Source organism: Trichosurus vulpecula, chromosome 3, assembly GCF_011100635.1.
Source record: "Trichosurus vulpecula isolate mTriVul1 chromosome 3, mTriVul1.pri, whole genome shotgun sequence".
Lineage (NCBI taxonomy): Eukaryota > Metazoa > Chordata > Mammalia > Diprotodontia > Phalangeridae > Trichosurus > Trichosurus vulpecula.
The window spans coordinates 231,153,714-231,168,482 of NC_050575.1; the positions used below are offsets into that span (position 1 = coordinate 231,153,714).

Sequence of the window (14,769 nt, forward strand, 5' to 3'; positions counted from 1 at the left end):
GCTATAAACTGCATGAAGGCAGGCACTAAGTTTTATCTAAACTTTGGGTCTCCCCCTGTACCTAGCACAGTGCTCTATCTACATCCGGTTCTTAATAAATAAATTCGCTAAATAAATGAATGAAAAAGTGAGGTATTAACCTCAGTTTAATGTGACATTGTATGTTTGAAGATGGTGAGGGGTCACCATCTCACAGCAAGTATTTGACTTGTACATTTCACCCAATCACTCTGGTAGTTCTCTGACGCTTCTTCATTTTCTTATTCCCAAGGTATCTCCTGTACAGAGCACCCAGGATATAGAAAACAATAACAACTTTGAGTAAGTATCATGAAAATCCTGTTTCTACCAGTATAATGGGGAGATTAGCCAATGAGGGCCCAGTCCTTAGAACATGATTGTTCTTCTACAGACAATTACTAGACTTTTAATCATCGTATCAGTACCAGCCCCTCTATCCCTCTCAAACCCACCTTGAGTCACTTTCCTAGCCCTTGACCTTATATTTATATCCACTTGGTGATTTGATCAGTTCCCATGAGTTGAATTATCATCAGATAACTCTAAAATGTATATATCTAGGCCTATGAGTCTGAATTTCTTATCACCAACAACATGCCGGATAGCTCCATCTAGATATCCCACTTTCATCTCAAACTTAATACATACAAAACAGAACTCATTATCTCTCCCATCCTCCAAACCTACCTCTTATTAAACCTTCTTTAGTTCTGTTGAGAGTAACACCCAGAGATTTGCTGGATCCAGCTCAAACCATCTTGAAAGAAGATTATTAGACTTAAAATGTGAATGTTTATACCTTAGAAATCATCAGTCTCTACAAATCAGAGCTTGGTTTATTGTTTGTTGATTATCTAGACTTAAGAAAATGTTAATAATATAGATTCAACTTAGAAATATATGTACTTTTCCCCAGATAGCCCAGTGATTATGCATTTTACCAGCATACCCCTTATACTACCACCCTTCTAATCACCCAGATTTGCAACCTTGAAGTCATGCTTGGTTTTTTCCTCTTCCTTACATTGCATCTCCAAGAAGTTTCCAAGTCTTTGTCCATTCTACTGCCATAATACATCCATCTTTTCTCTCTACTCCTTGTTGGCCTGAATTCAGGCCCTCATTCTCTCAGGTCTAGGCTATTATTAGGAAGCTAACCTACTAATCTTTCTTCCCGAGTCTGGTCTCTCCTTTTTCCTATCTATCCTCTATGCAGCTGCCAAAATATTCTTCCTAAAGTACAGGTCTGACCATGTCACCACCCCACTCTCCCACCCCCCCAGCCAAACGGATTTCCTTGATGCTACCCAAACACAACATTCCCTTTTCTGCTTCCATGTCTATTCTCCCATGTTTGGAATACATTCCCTCCTTACTCCTGCTACTTAGAATCCTCAGCTTTCTTCAAAACTCATCTCAGGTTTCACCTCCTATACAAAGCTTTGTTGGACTCTACTCACTGTTAGTACTGTTTCCCTCCTCAGGTTATTTTAAATGACTTATCTGCTTCTATGTTACATTTCCTAGCAGAGAGTCAGCTCCATGAAGGTAGGAAATAGTTTTGGCAGAGCCAGGCCTTTTGCACTCCACCATGCTGCTGCCTTCATCCTGCCATTCACAACCCATCGGTCCTCACCTAGCATTACTGAAAGGCATCAGGTTCCTGGATCTACTCCAAATTCACCTCATCTGAACTTCTCCCATTAGACTGGGAGCTCCTTGAAAGCAGAGACTCTTTTTCCTGTCTTTGTATCACCAGCACTTAGCATAGCATCTGCCACATAGCTGGTGTTAGTATATGCTAGTTGACAAACCAGCTATATATACTCAACATCTAACACAATTCCTTGTGCATAGTAGATGTTTAATACATTCTTATTGAATTGGACTCAACACAGCACATTAGAGACAGAAGTGCAGAGTCCTAATAAAATGGGCCCACTGGCATTGATCACAAGGACAGGTTGCTATGAAAACATTGTAAAACCTCTTCCATTTCTCACCTATTTGTTTCCCGTTTCCTGTTTCAGCTATAAATACTGCTGAAGGCCATAAGGCACAGCAGACATCTAGGCAGCAGTAACTGTCACAAGGTCAGCAACAGTTTTGCCATTGGCAACAACTCCCAAGCACTCCCCTATTTTTTGGGGAATGCCAAGGTCAGAGGTCATGGGAACCTATATTAGGAGCACTAAGTCTCATGACTTCAGAGCCATAGTTGGTCACCACCCCTGGGAAGATCACATCAGTAAGATGGGCGTTGCATCCTCTGTCATATCACCAATTTTGCTTCCAAGCACCTTAGTCACACACCACAGCCAGGTCAGCCAGGCTGTAAAGCAGTTATTAAAAACCACTATGGCAATAATGGGCACAAGCCAACTTCTTTCTTCCCCCATCTAAGCCCACTCCCAATCTTTAACATTCAACTCCACCCCACCCCCCCAACACACACACACATACGCACACCAAACCCTAATCCCTACCCCTGCCAGAGGAAATCCAAGAACCTCTTTCCACTCTGACTCACTAGTCCACTCCCCCCTTCTCAGTAGTGATCGGTCAGACACCCAGGCCTTGCTATCTACTCTGCAGCAACATCCTTATAACCTCTGTGCCTTTTTATAAATATCTCACTTGATCCTCACAACAACCTTGAGAGGTAAGTGCTACAATTATCCCCATTTTGAAGTTGAAGAAACTGAAGCAAACAAGTTAAGTGACTTGCCCAGGGTCACACTGCTAGTGACTGAGGCCAGATGTGAACTACCAAAAAAAGAAAAAAACCAAAACCAACAATGTGACCTTGGATAAATTAACTCTTCCCTTGACCTCAGCTTCCCTGCTCCCAATAATAATAGCCTGCATTGATATAGCACTGTAAGGATTAAGGCAGGTAGTGTAAATATGATTGATTATCCTTGTTTTACAGATGAGGAAACCAAGGTTCAGAGAAATTAAATGAATGGTCCAGAGTCACATCTATAAAATGAAGGCAATGGCTCAGCTAACCTCTATAGTCCTTTCCACCTTTATCATTGTTTTATTCTCTAGGGGAGGTAGCATGGTGTAGTAACTAGAGTACTGAATTAGGAATCTAAATAAATCCTGGCTACAACACTTACAAGTTCTCTGGGCCTCATCTGTAAATGGGGAGATTAGACTAGGTAATGCTTGTTTCTTAGATTCCATGATGCTCAGTTCCCATGTATTTGTGCTTTGGGCCAGACTTATTTATTTTTTATTTTTATTTAAAGTTCTGTTTATCAGTTGCCCCAGAGCCTCTGGATATATATCCAGTATGTGTGCCTGAGCCTATCCCATGGGACCAAATTGAGATTTCTACTCTCTGAGACTCTCCTCTCCCCATCCCTGCTATGTCTGACAGGTCTTGCTCTTAAACATCCCTGATGTCTTTTTACCCTTAGGACTTCCACCAGGAGCAGCAAGAGGCCAGAAAGACAAACTCCCATCCTGTACGACTGCTCAGAAGAGGAGCTGATGGCGAGCATTGAGCGGGAATATGGCCGCTGAGAGCTGGCATGAGCCAGGGAAGACTCATGATTTGGATGACAGCTCCTGAGCAGTGCAAAAGGCACATCCTCCCTGGAGATAGTAGGCACCATTAGCTTCTGTCTCTACCCCTCCTCCCCATGAGCCAGAAGCTCACACAATACATAACCCAGTGTGGTCAAGTTATTCCTCCACTAAGGGCATCATCTCTCTAGTAGGCAATGGGTCGGTGGGGAGGAAGATGTAGAGCCTTCCAGTAAGACAACAATCATTTCTAAAGTGCGTTTATAGATCCTTACACTATTACGCCTTGATGGGACCTTGGAGATCATCTGGTCCAACATTAGTATTTGCAGGTGAGGAAGCTCAGATATAGAGAGGTAAAGATAATTTCCTAAGGTCATACAAGGGGCTAATTGCCAAGCCAGGACTTGAAATTGGGTCTCTTGACTATTCAGCCAGTACTCTTTCTACTATACTATCCTACCTTCCACTCGATAGCTGGCTTTTTAAAATGTGACCTTTCAGAAGTCAGCCCCCAAAGGCTGACCATCCAGCATTGTTGTCTGAAGTGTCTGGCCAAGGGCTGTGTTGAGAACCATTCTTACATGGTACAGTAAAAAGGACACTGCCTCTGGGGAATCAGAGGACCTGAGTTCAAATCTCAACTCTGATATTTAGTAGCTGTGGGACCTTGGCCAAGTTACCTGTTGTTGTTCAGTCGTTTTTAGTTGTACCCTCCAGCTCTAGAGCTATGATCTATAACAGGACTGTCCAATCTTAGGTTTTTATTGAAACAATAGACAATATATTTTGATTTGCCATTTTAGTGAGAGCTCTGCGGTAGACTTTGTTTACTAAAGCATTTATGTAAATTTCTATGCTTGTAGGCAAGCCACATAAATCCTGCTGCAGGTGCATGGGGCCAGCTGGCTGCATTTTGGACGGCCCTGATCTATAATGATCCAAACTGAATATTTGGCATACTGAGGGGAAACTAAATTAGAGTATTCTATAAGCAACCTGTTCCTCTGTCCATTCTTGTAAGGAGAGGGGAGGGAAGACACTACATACTTAAGTTCAAGGGGCCATGGGTCTTTTGGGACCATTTGACCCTTCTTGGGGTCTCAGTTCCTCATCTATGAAATGAAGGCATCCTTTCCACCACTGACATTCCTGCGAATCTAAATGTTTCCCTGGTATCTGAAACACATCCCTGGCCTGGGCTGAGAAGACTGAGAAGCAGCTCAAAACTACTGTATTTGAAGCCAGAGGATCTCAGCTCTCTGCTTATTCCCAATGTGGCCTTGAGCAAGACACTTCCCTTCACTGAGCCTCAGTTTCCCCATCTGTAGGATGAAGGCTTTAGAGTAGATGACCTCAAAGGACTCTTCTAGCTCCCACACCAGCCAGCCCTGGGAGCCCGTGGGATCACAGTCATTTCACTTCTCTGGGTCTCAGTTTCCTCACCTGTAAAATGAGAGTAATACTGTGACCACCACCCACCCCATTATGGGAAAGTGCTTTGTGCACCTTAAAGGGATATGCAAATGTCAATTATTTACTATTATTCCCGTGATCCAAATCACTACTTATTGCCAGAGATGAGGCGAGGAGTCTGAATTCTAAATTCTAATTGAAAAATGAGTTTGCACTTTAAGACATTAGAGCATAAACTGTCCATTGGGCCTGGAATATAGTTGTCACAGTGTCACGAGGGAGAATGAATTCCAACACTTTATTCTAAGAAACTGTTACCAAAAGTAGAGATAAGATAGAAGAAGACATGGAAATGAGTTTGAGGTTAAGTGGATTCCTTCCCCTCTAAGTTGCTGTCCAGCTTTCAGGATCCCACTGTCACTGAGTCTCAGAGCTAGAATGGACCTAATGCAGCCATCTACTCCCACTCATACCAGAAAAAAAAAATCCCCACTACAACATACCTGGTATAGGATAGTCTTTGAAGACTCCGGTGACGAGGAACCCACTATTTCCCAAGGCAGCTGCTTCTACTTTGGAAAAGCACTAATGTTAGGAAGTTTAGGATTTCCCCCCTGGTATCAAGCCAAAATTTACTTCTTTGCAAATTCTATTCATAACTCCTGGTTCTACACTCTGGGAAGGCCAAATAGAACAATCTATTCCCTCTTGTGCAGGAAAGCCTTTCAAATACTTCAAGACACCACGTTTGTTCCCCCCAACACACACACACACACACACATACACACACACGCACACATACACACACACGCGCGCACACACACGCACACACACGCACACACACACACACACCCCTTACTCCCCAGCCATTTCTTCTCCAGGATAAACTTTCCCAGTTCCTTCAACTGATCCTTATATGGTATGGATTTGAGGCTCTTCACCATCTTGGCTGTCTTCCTCTGGATGCCCTCCAGTTTATCTATTCCTTTCCCAAACTGTGGCACCCAGAACTGAATGCAATATTCCAGCTATTGTCCGATTCTCCATTCTACCCCTCTGGAAGAAGCAGGATGCAGCCCTGGTGGCCCCTACAGGAGGGGGTACCCTCCTGCCTCTCTGGAGATGGTTCAAACTCAGTAAAATCGAAATTGCCTGCATCAACAGACCTAGCAGGTCCTCCCTGGTGACTAGGCCTTAAGAGGCTCTGAGTGCCTAAGAGGCTCTGCCTCCCCTTCCTCAGCCATAGCTACATGGACTCTAGAATTTGGAGAGACCTTAGAGAACATTGAATTCAAGGCTTCCTAACCTGTTTTGTGTCATGGACACCTTTGGCAGGCTGGTGAAGCCTATGAACCCCTTCTCAAAACATACATGCACTCACACACACATACATACACACACACACACACACACACACACACACACACACACACACGTGCTTGTGCACAAGTATGTGTGGATGTGGGTGTGGGCATGGAAATGCTAACTTTCAGTTAGAAGTTATTGAAAATAAATAAAATATATAATAAAATAAATAAAAATATTGAAAATAAATAAAATAGAAGTTATTGAAAATAAAGATGTAATTTTTTCCCATCCAAGTTCACAAATTCATGGACCTCAGGTTAACAACCGCTAATCAAGTCCAATCCCTTCATTTGACTAAGGAGAAACCCATGCCCAAGGAAATGAAATAAGTTGTACAAAGTTGACTATATTGTAAGTAGCAGAAATGTGTTTGTTGAACCCAGGTCCTCTGGTTCTCTTTCTGTTCCACCACACTGACTCATCACTGGGTGATTCATTGCCCACCACTAACCCATGGCAAAGGTGATGATCAGAGCTTTTCCCACTCCCACTCCCAAGTTCAAACCAACTTTGTTGAAAGAGCCTTTGTCTTTAGACATTTTCCCACCTGCTCACATATATTATTAATTCACTATCCATAATCAGGGCTAAAACCAGAATTCCTTTGGAAGGATTTTTTTAGTCTTCGTGGGGACAACCAGGTATCTTATTAGATACCTTCACAAGCTCTTCTTTGTGAAGGCTTATGACATCCACATAGATAGGGAGCTTAGTGGGTGTCCTCCCCCAGGGCCCTCCCAAGCCAGCCTTTATTCCTCATTTCTTAGACATTTGCCAGCCCTCCCTCGTTCCCCATATCTGCAATGGCTCACCCACTGCTTACACGTTTAGTAGTTACTGGAGCTGACACACAAACCCCATTCTTAACAACTCTTCTAAAGAACACTATACTGCCTATAGTACCCAGGGAGAGTGAAAAAAGGTGAGGAGCACTGCTGGACCGGAAATCACAGAAGACAAGTCCAAACAAGAAAAATTACCTGAAACTTATTAACAGGTATTTCACAAAAGTGGCAAGGCCTAAGGGCCTGTGATTGATTATCCGGTGCTGGTCAGAGCTATGATGGACAAATCAACTTATTCTCATTACTTTTCTTGGGCAATTCTGATTTAGGAACTTAGCATCCGTTGTTGGATGAGACCATAGAGATCGAAGCCCAACCCACTCCTTTGACAGCTGAGGAAACAGGCTGAGAGAGGGAAAGGAACTTATCCAAGGCTACACAGGTCATTCACAGAGACAAGATGGAAGCCCAGGTCCCCAGGTTCCAAATCTATTCAACCTCCCTGAAGCAACCAGCAGACTTTTCCTAAGGAACTACACACATGCTACCCAAACCTCTCAGGGTTCCGCTCAAAACATCCCCAGAGCTGAGGACTATTTATCCAAGTGCCTGAGGGACAACTTTCCTTTTTGAAAGAAAACATAAGCCCAGTTTTTGCTCCTCTGCCATCTGGACTTCTTTTACTTTGGTTAGAGCTATTTCAGGAAGCAGCAAGGTGCGAAGACATGTAGGTTTTTCTCGACACAATGATTCTGATCTCTAGCTTTTGTCTGTGCCCTCTCTGAAAAGCCAGTGTTCCAGCTGTTGAGCCAATTTTTATGAGAACATCATCTGTCTATATATATCTAGGTCATGTAACACATGTAGAAGGAAGGGAAACGGGACTATTTTTAATTAGCGAATATTCACCTTGGGGAAGAAAAAACAAACCTTGCTCTTCTCAATGGATAAAAGAACCATGGATTACTAAGTTGTACTAAGTATAACTGAAATGTTTTCATTACTATCTTAGTAATAAAAATCTTCTTTGGGAAAAGAGGTGTTTTGTTTCATCTTTTATAGTCTTATCTCAGATTTCACAGGTATTTTCTAATTTGACACTTGGATATTTTACACAAACAGGATAAATTAGCAAGGTTTTGGGTTTTTTGTGAGCGTCTTTTTGTTTTGTTTTATTTTGTTTTCAGCAAAAGATGTTCTCCCAAGTTGAGCCTTTTAAAAATACAAATTAGAAAATACTTGACCTAAGAAAAATATCTTTGCTGAAGCAGATAGAGAATCAGATTTGGCATCAGGAAGAGTACTGTCTGTGACACATATTGTCAGTGTGACTTGGTAAAGTCACTTAGTGTCTTAGTACCCCAGGCAACTCTCTAAAATTGCAAACTGTTGTACAGTTGCAGATTTGTATAGATTTCCTTACTAGGAGTGAGGAAATATATCCAGGAATCATGTCTAGAAAAAAAATCCTTTTTGGACAGAGGGAAGAAATATATGTAAACAACAAAAAAAATTACTAACTTACATTGTTGAGCCAGGCAATAAAATGGGGCTTACATGGCTTCAGAAGAGCTGAGCATCTGCTCTTGTCCCCCCCAGGTCACACAAGGAAATCTACTTTCAACAAAAACATGTATTAGTTTACTGCGCTCAACAATGAGAATACAATAATGTAACATGGCACGGCCCCTGCCTGGAGGAGTTTACCATCTCCTGGAGCTTGGATTGTTGTTGTTGTTCATCCTTCATTTTTGAAGAGGACCAATGAAATCATGGAGTGATGTCTCAACTTGCACTGAATTGGATTTAAGCGAGAAAGAGTTGCACAAAGTCCTCAGCCTCCCTCTCTCTTCCAAAGTCATTGAAGTCTAGTGACAAGACCAAAGTCAAGAGACTGGCAATGGCCCAGGATGCAGTGGATGACCTTGGCACCTTAAGTGTCTGACCAAGCTCTAAGTGCTCCACAGAGCCTGCTTCAGGTGCCTTTGTGTCCGTTGGAACGAATCGCTCCTATCTGCTCATTGTACAAGGGGAAATTTTCACATGCTTAAGGGAGACATTTCCCTAATTCAATGACAGGTTTGAAGCCTGTCAGTTATCCTCAACCTGGTTTAGCCTGTCTGCTGAGAGGGTTTTAGCAGTATATGGCCATTGTGCATGTTACAGTTTCTTGAGTTGGATTGGGAGGCTAGTGAGGAAGAAGGAAGGAGAACTTAAGACTAGACACAAAGGGCTTTAAAGCAATTTTAAAAATGATTAAGTCAATCATCATGATATTTATTCTCCAACATCTGTTAAGCATCTCTGGTGTCTGAGGTCCTATGCTCATGTTGGAAGAGATGCTCAGATGAAGACATTATTTCTACCTTCAAAGAGCTTATTTTTGAATGTGCCTCTCTGTAGTCTCCTTGGAAGGGAACAATGATCCCCAAGCTGTACTCTTAGGATTTAAAACTAGAAGAGATCTTAGAGATCATCTAGTCCAGGAGTTCTCTGCATTTTTTGTGCCATGGACCCCCTTTGTAGTCTGGTGAAGTCTATGGACCCCTTCTTAGGATAATGTTTTTAAATGCCTCAAATAAAATGCATAGGCTTACAAAGGAAACCAATTGAAGTAAAGATTTTTTTCCCATCCAAGTTCATGGATACCCTGAAATTTTCTCCGGTTAACAAGACCCTCACTTTACAAATGTAGGGAGACTCAGGTTTTACTGCTGGCCAGATGATAGGAACAAAGCTTGCTTCTTAGTTTAACCTTGGTTTTGGCTGGAATCTATTTGTACACTAATCTGAGGAGGATCTCAGGAGGATCCAAGAGTCTCTATACCCAAGTAAGATAGTTATGTGTGATAGAAATCTTTACTCAAACAAAAGGGACTGGGTGGAAAGGAAAGACGTAGCTTAGGCAGGAAATAATCTGTTTGACTTTTGTATGGTGGGGACACCATAGCCAAGAGGACATAAAATCAGCATAGCATCTCTGCCTGCATGACAGTTCCTATAGGACCAACTCGGTGTAGACCAAGGCTGTCCAACTTTAGGTTTTTTGAAACAATCGACAATATATTTTGATTTGCCATTTTAGTGAGAGCTCTGCAGTAGCTCGGCTTCATTTACTAAAGCATTTACATAAATTTCTGTGCTTGTAGGAAGGCCGCATAAATCACACTGCAGGCCATATGCTGCCCACGGGCTGCATTTTGGACAGCCCTGGTATAGACCATTGAATCAGCCATGACAAGGGGACAAGTGGGGACCATCAGAGTTAGGACCAGTGAGAGCAGCTTGATGACATCAGCTATGAAGGCCTGAAAGGCCCCTTCACAGGTATTCCATTCATTCCATCTTTCTGTGTGCTCACTCGATGATGTGTATGTTTCTGGGAGAGTATACCCTAGATCAGGGCTGTCCAAAATGTGGCCCTTGGGCCGCATGCGGCCTACAGTGTGATTTATGCAGGATCTACAAGAATAGAAATTTACATAAATGCTTTAAAATGGACAATCAAAACATACTGTCTATTGTTTCAATAAAAACCTAAGGTTGGACAGCCCTGGCCTAGATTTATAGGGGGAAATATTATTTTGCAACTTTCTTACTATGCTATTTCTTTAAATCAATTAATTAATCAATAAAGATTGATTAAGTGCCAGGCACTATGCTAAGAACTCTCTTTTGTTCTTGTTGTTCCACTTGTGTCCGACTCATCATGACCCAGTTTGGGGTTTTCTTGGCAAAGATACTAGAGTAGTTTGCCACCTCCTTCTCCAGCTTATTTTATAGATGAGGAAACTGAGGCAAACAGGGTTAGTTGGCTTGTCCAAGGTCACACAGCTAGGAAGTGTCTGAGGGCAGCTTTGAACTCAGGTCTTCCTGATTCCAGGACCACCATTCTATCCACTGTGCCACCTGGCTGCCCAGAGCTGTCTTTGCTTTGAACTAATTGTGTCCTTTGGCTGGATAGAGAAAAACATTATCAGTAGTACCTTTAAGTCAGGGTAGCTATTTTGGGGACCTCGCATGAGAGAGGGGAGTATCAAGAAAAATGGTATAGTAGCATAGCTGAAGCACTGGACATGGAAGAATCAAGAAGGCTTGGGATCAAATCCCTCCTCAGGTACCTAGTAGCTGTGACCCTGGACAAGTCACTTAGCCTCAGTTTCCTCGTCTGTAAAACAGGGATAATAACTGTATCTATCTTTATAGGGTTGCTACAAGGATTAGTCGAGAAGATGTAACATACTTTGAAAACCCTGCAACATTGTAAATGTTAGCTGTTATTGTCTATGACACAGAAGAGCAAACCAAGGCCAACTTGGGGAAATGACTTACCCAAGAGCACAGAGGCAGCAAATGAAGGGCAAGATTCAAACCATTTTCCTCTGACTCAAAAGCCATTGCTCTTGCCAAATGTTTCGTTTTTCATTCATTCTATGAAGATTTATCATCAGGTTTGGGTCTCGGATATGTGCTGGTTGGGCAATCCTTCAAGTCACTTCTTCATCTCCCCAGGCAACTCTCTTGAGACTACAATTGCAAAACAGTTGCTGATCTGCAGAGATCAGCCTCCTTGCAGTTCTACAAATGGAATCATCTCTCCATCTCTCAGCTAGGGCTTTTTCTCTGCCTGTCTCCTATGCCTAGGATGCCCTCCCTCCTCAGCTCCACTTACTGGCTTCCTTTAAATCCCAACTAAAATCCTACCTTCTACAAGAAGTCTTTCCCACCCCCTCTTAATTTTGGTGCCTTCCTTCAGTTAGCTATTTCCTGTTTATGCAGTATATAGAGGGAAGGGACTGTCTTTTGCCTCTCTGGGTCCCCAGTGTTTAACACAGTGCTTGACACATAGTAGTCGCTTAATAAATGCTAATAATAGACTGATTTAGATAGAGCGAATTTCCCTACTGGGAGTTCTCTACATTAATGAAATCACTGGTCTGGAAGACCAAAAACAAAGTTCTAGGCAAAACACTCCCTACCTTCAAGGTGTGTACATTCGATTGGGGGCATTGGGGTATTCCTTGTACATAGACATCAAAGATAAAATAAATACAAAGTACATACAAAATGATTTGGAGAATGGGATAAAGTCAATAGTAACTAGAGGGGGCCGGGAGGATCAGGGTAGGTCTCTAACTGTTCATGTTCACTCCTTTGGGTGGTGTCGGACTCTTCGTGACCTCATTTGGCATTTCCTTGGCAAAGATAGTGGAATGCTTTGCCATTTCCTTCTCCAGCTCATTTGACAGTGAGGAACTGGGGCAAACTGGATTAAGTAACTTGCCCAGGGTCACACATCTAGTAAGTGTCTCAGACTGGATTTGAACTCAGGTCTTCCCAAATCCCAGTACAGCATTCTATCCACTGCACCACCTAGCGGCTCCTAGGTTTTTAACAGGAGGTAACATTTGAGCTGAGTCTGAAGGAAGCTGGGGAGAGGCCAGAAGAGGTGAGGACAGAAAGCATTCCCAGGTTCCTTCTCTCTTTCCTGTGACCTGTATGACTTTGGATAAGTTGTTTCTCCTCCTCTGGGTCTACTTTCAAGAAAAAGGTAGCACTTGAGCCGGGCCTTGAAGGCTGAGAAAGGTTCCAACCCACAGATGTGAAGGGAGGGTTTCTCAATCACGAGGAGCAGCTTGGACCAATGCCCAGAGGTGAGAGAGCACAGGGCTAGAATGGGGATACAATGATCAATCAGTGTCCTGAAACTGCCCCAAAATCCAGAAGCCCTGGCTGTTGTAAGGCAGAACAAACACTTAATCACATCCCCAAGCTGGGGAGATGGGGATTAATTGAAGGTTTGTGTTAAACATTTACCAAAGTGTCAGGGAGTCAGGTTGAGTAATACATATTTCCTGGCACTCAGTCACTGACTTAAGAGTTCATCTTTTCTGGGAACCAACCTGAACCTCCTGCAGAATATTGTAGTAGAAAGTCCAACACACACAGAGTAACATTTGCTGAGCTGACTGTTGACTGAGGGGTTATTTTTTTTTATCTTAATGTATGTAGCACTTAATGCTCTTTCTTCATTCCAAGTATTTCTTCTGTGGACTTGAGCAGTCATTTCTTTCTGGGCCTTAGTTTCCCTATCTGTAGAATGGGAGAAAAAAACTGCAAAAGCAGCATGGCATCATGAAAAGAACACTGGATTTAGAATCAGAGCACCTAAGTTCTGAGTACCATCTCTGTTACTTATTACCTGTGTGATTGGAGGCAAATAGCTTCCTTTCTTTGGGTCTCAGTTTCTTTCTTGAAAAAGCAAGGCCGTGGGCCTAGTAACATCTGAAATCCCTCCCTTGCAGCTCTAAATCTCATGATACTCTGACTGGATTATGGTTACGTTTTAAATGAAGCAACTTATGCAAAAGTTTTATTAAATTGTAAAGTCTTTGTACAAAACATTTACGAAGCATTGTACAGTATCAGCTGTCCTTGTAGTAACTAGTAGTAGCAGTAGTATGATTTAAGCTCCATCACTATTCTTAGTCTGTGCTTCCCTAGGTTCGAAGCTCGTTGGCTTAAGGAATTTTTATCAATTTGGGGCTGATTCTTGAAACCTCCTTACTTTTCTGCTGACAACTCTTACTCTGAGCTTCACCTCATTTCCCCTCCCAAGTCTTACCTTCTTCCTTTCTTCCTCCACTATTCGGCACCAACCCACTGACCTATTTTCCTCTGTCCTCAGCCAAAGTTGAGCTCAATGGAAAGCCAGCCAAAGAGTTCCTTTTTCTTTGTTTTGGGTTTGTTTGTTTTTAGACTGGGTATCTCTATCTCATCCAGGCTGGATGTTTACCATGTTATAAGCACTCACGCCATGGCTGATCAGCAAAGAAGCTTTGATCTGCTCTGTTTCTGACCTGGGCCAGGTTCACCCTTCCTTAGGGAGCCCTCTCCCCCTCACCGTATTGGTTCTCAACTTAGTGCAGATGTCCACTCAGCTTTGGCCTTACTGTTCAGCTCAGAACTCCTGAACTCGAGGGATCAACCAGCCTCAGCCTCAGCCTCCCCAATAACAGGGACTACAGGGACCACCTCCAGTTCCCCTTTTCATTGGAAAGGGCTTTAGATCACCCCACCCCATCCTTTCACCATGGAAGCAGAGAAGCCCTGTAGCCGAGGAGCAGTATGACCCCAGCCCAGTTCAGGATCCTGCCACAGACTGACCCCAGGCCTAGCAAGTCGCATAAGCCAGATGGATACTGTACATGAGGCCCTTTGCTGGCCAGTAGCCAGCCTATAAACAACATCTGCCTAGAAGGTAAACATGAACAAAAATGGGATGGAAAACCACGTGTTATCTAGGTGAAGCAAGCATCTCTTTAGAAGAGGTAGTATGCTATGCTGAGAAGACCTCTGGACAGAAAGTCCAGGCCTAGGTTCTAGTTCATGTCCTATCCCCTGCTGTGTGCATTTTTTTTTCATTTGTATCAGTCATATCTGACACTTCATGAACCCATTTGGGGTTTCTTTGGCAAAGATACTGGAATGGTTTGCCATTTTCTTCTCCAGCTCATTTTACAGATGAGGAAACTGTGGCAAATAGGGTTAAGTGACTTGCCCAGGGTCACACAACTAGTAAGTGTCTGAAGCCAGATTTGAATCTAGGTTTTCATGACTCTAGGACCCAGGACTCTCTCCA

General features: G+C 42.9%; 2 protein-coding genes across 2 annotated transcripts in view; one reads left to right on the top strand and one right to left on the bottom strand.

Moving 5' to 3' along the window:
* CYS1 (cystin 1) overlaps positions 1–4,556 on the top strand; it is a 30,872-nt gene extending 26,316 nt beyond the window's left edge. The window contains exons 2-3 of the mRNA XM_036748219.1: positions 272–321; positions 3,450–4,556. Of these exons, the coding sequence (XP_036604114.1) occupies positions 272–321; positions 3,450–3,555 (156 nt within the window). The 3' untranslated portion in view covers positions 3,556–4,556. The remainder of the gene's footprint in view (positions 1–271; positions 322–3,449) is intronic.
* KLF11 (Kruppel like factor 11) overlaps positions 1–14,769 on the bottom strand; it is a 49,246-nt gene that overhangs the window by 2,227 nt on the left and 32,250 nt on the right. The window lies entirely within an intron of this gene.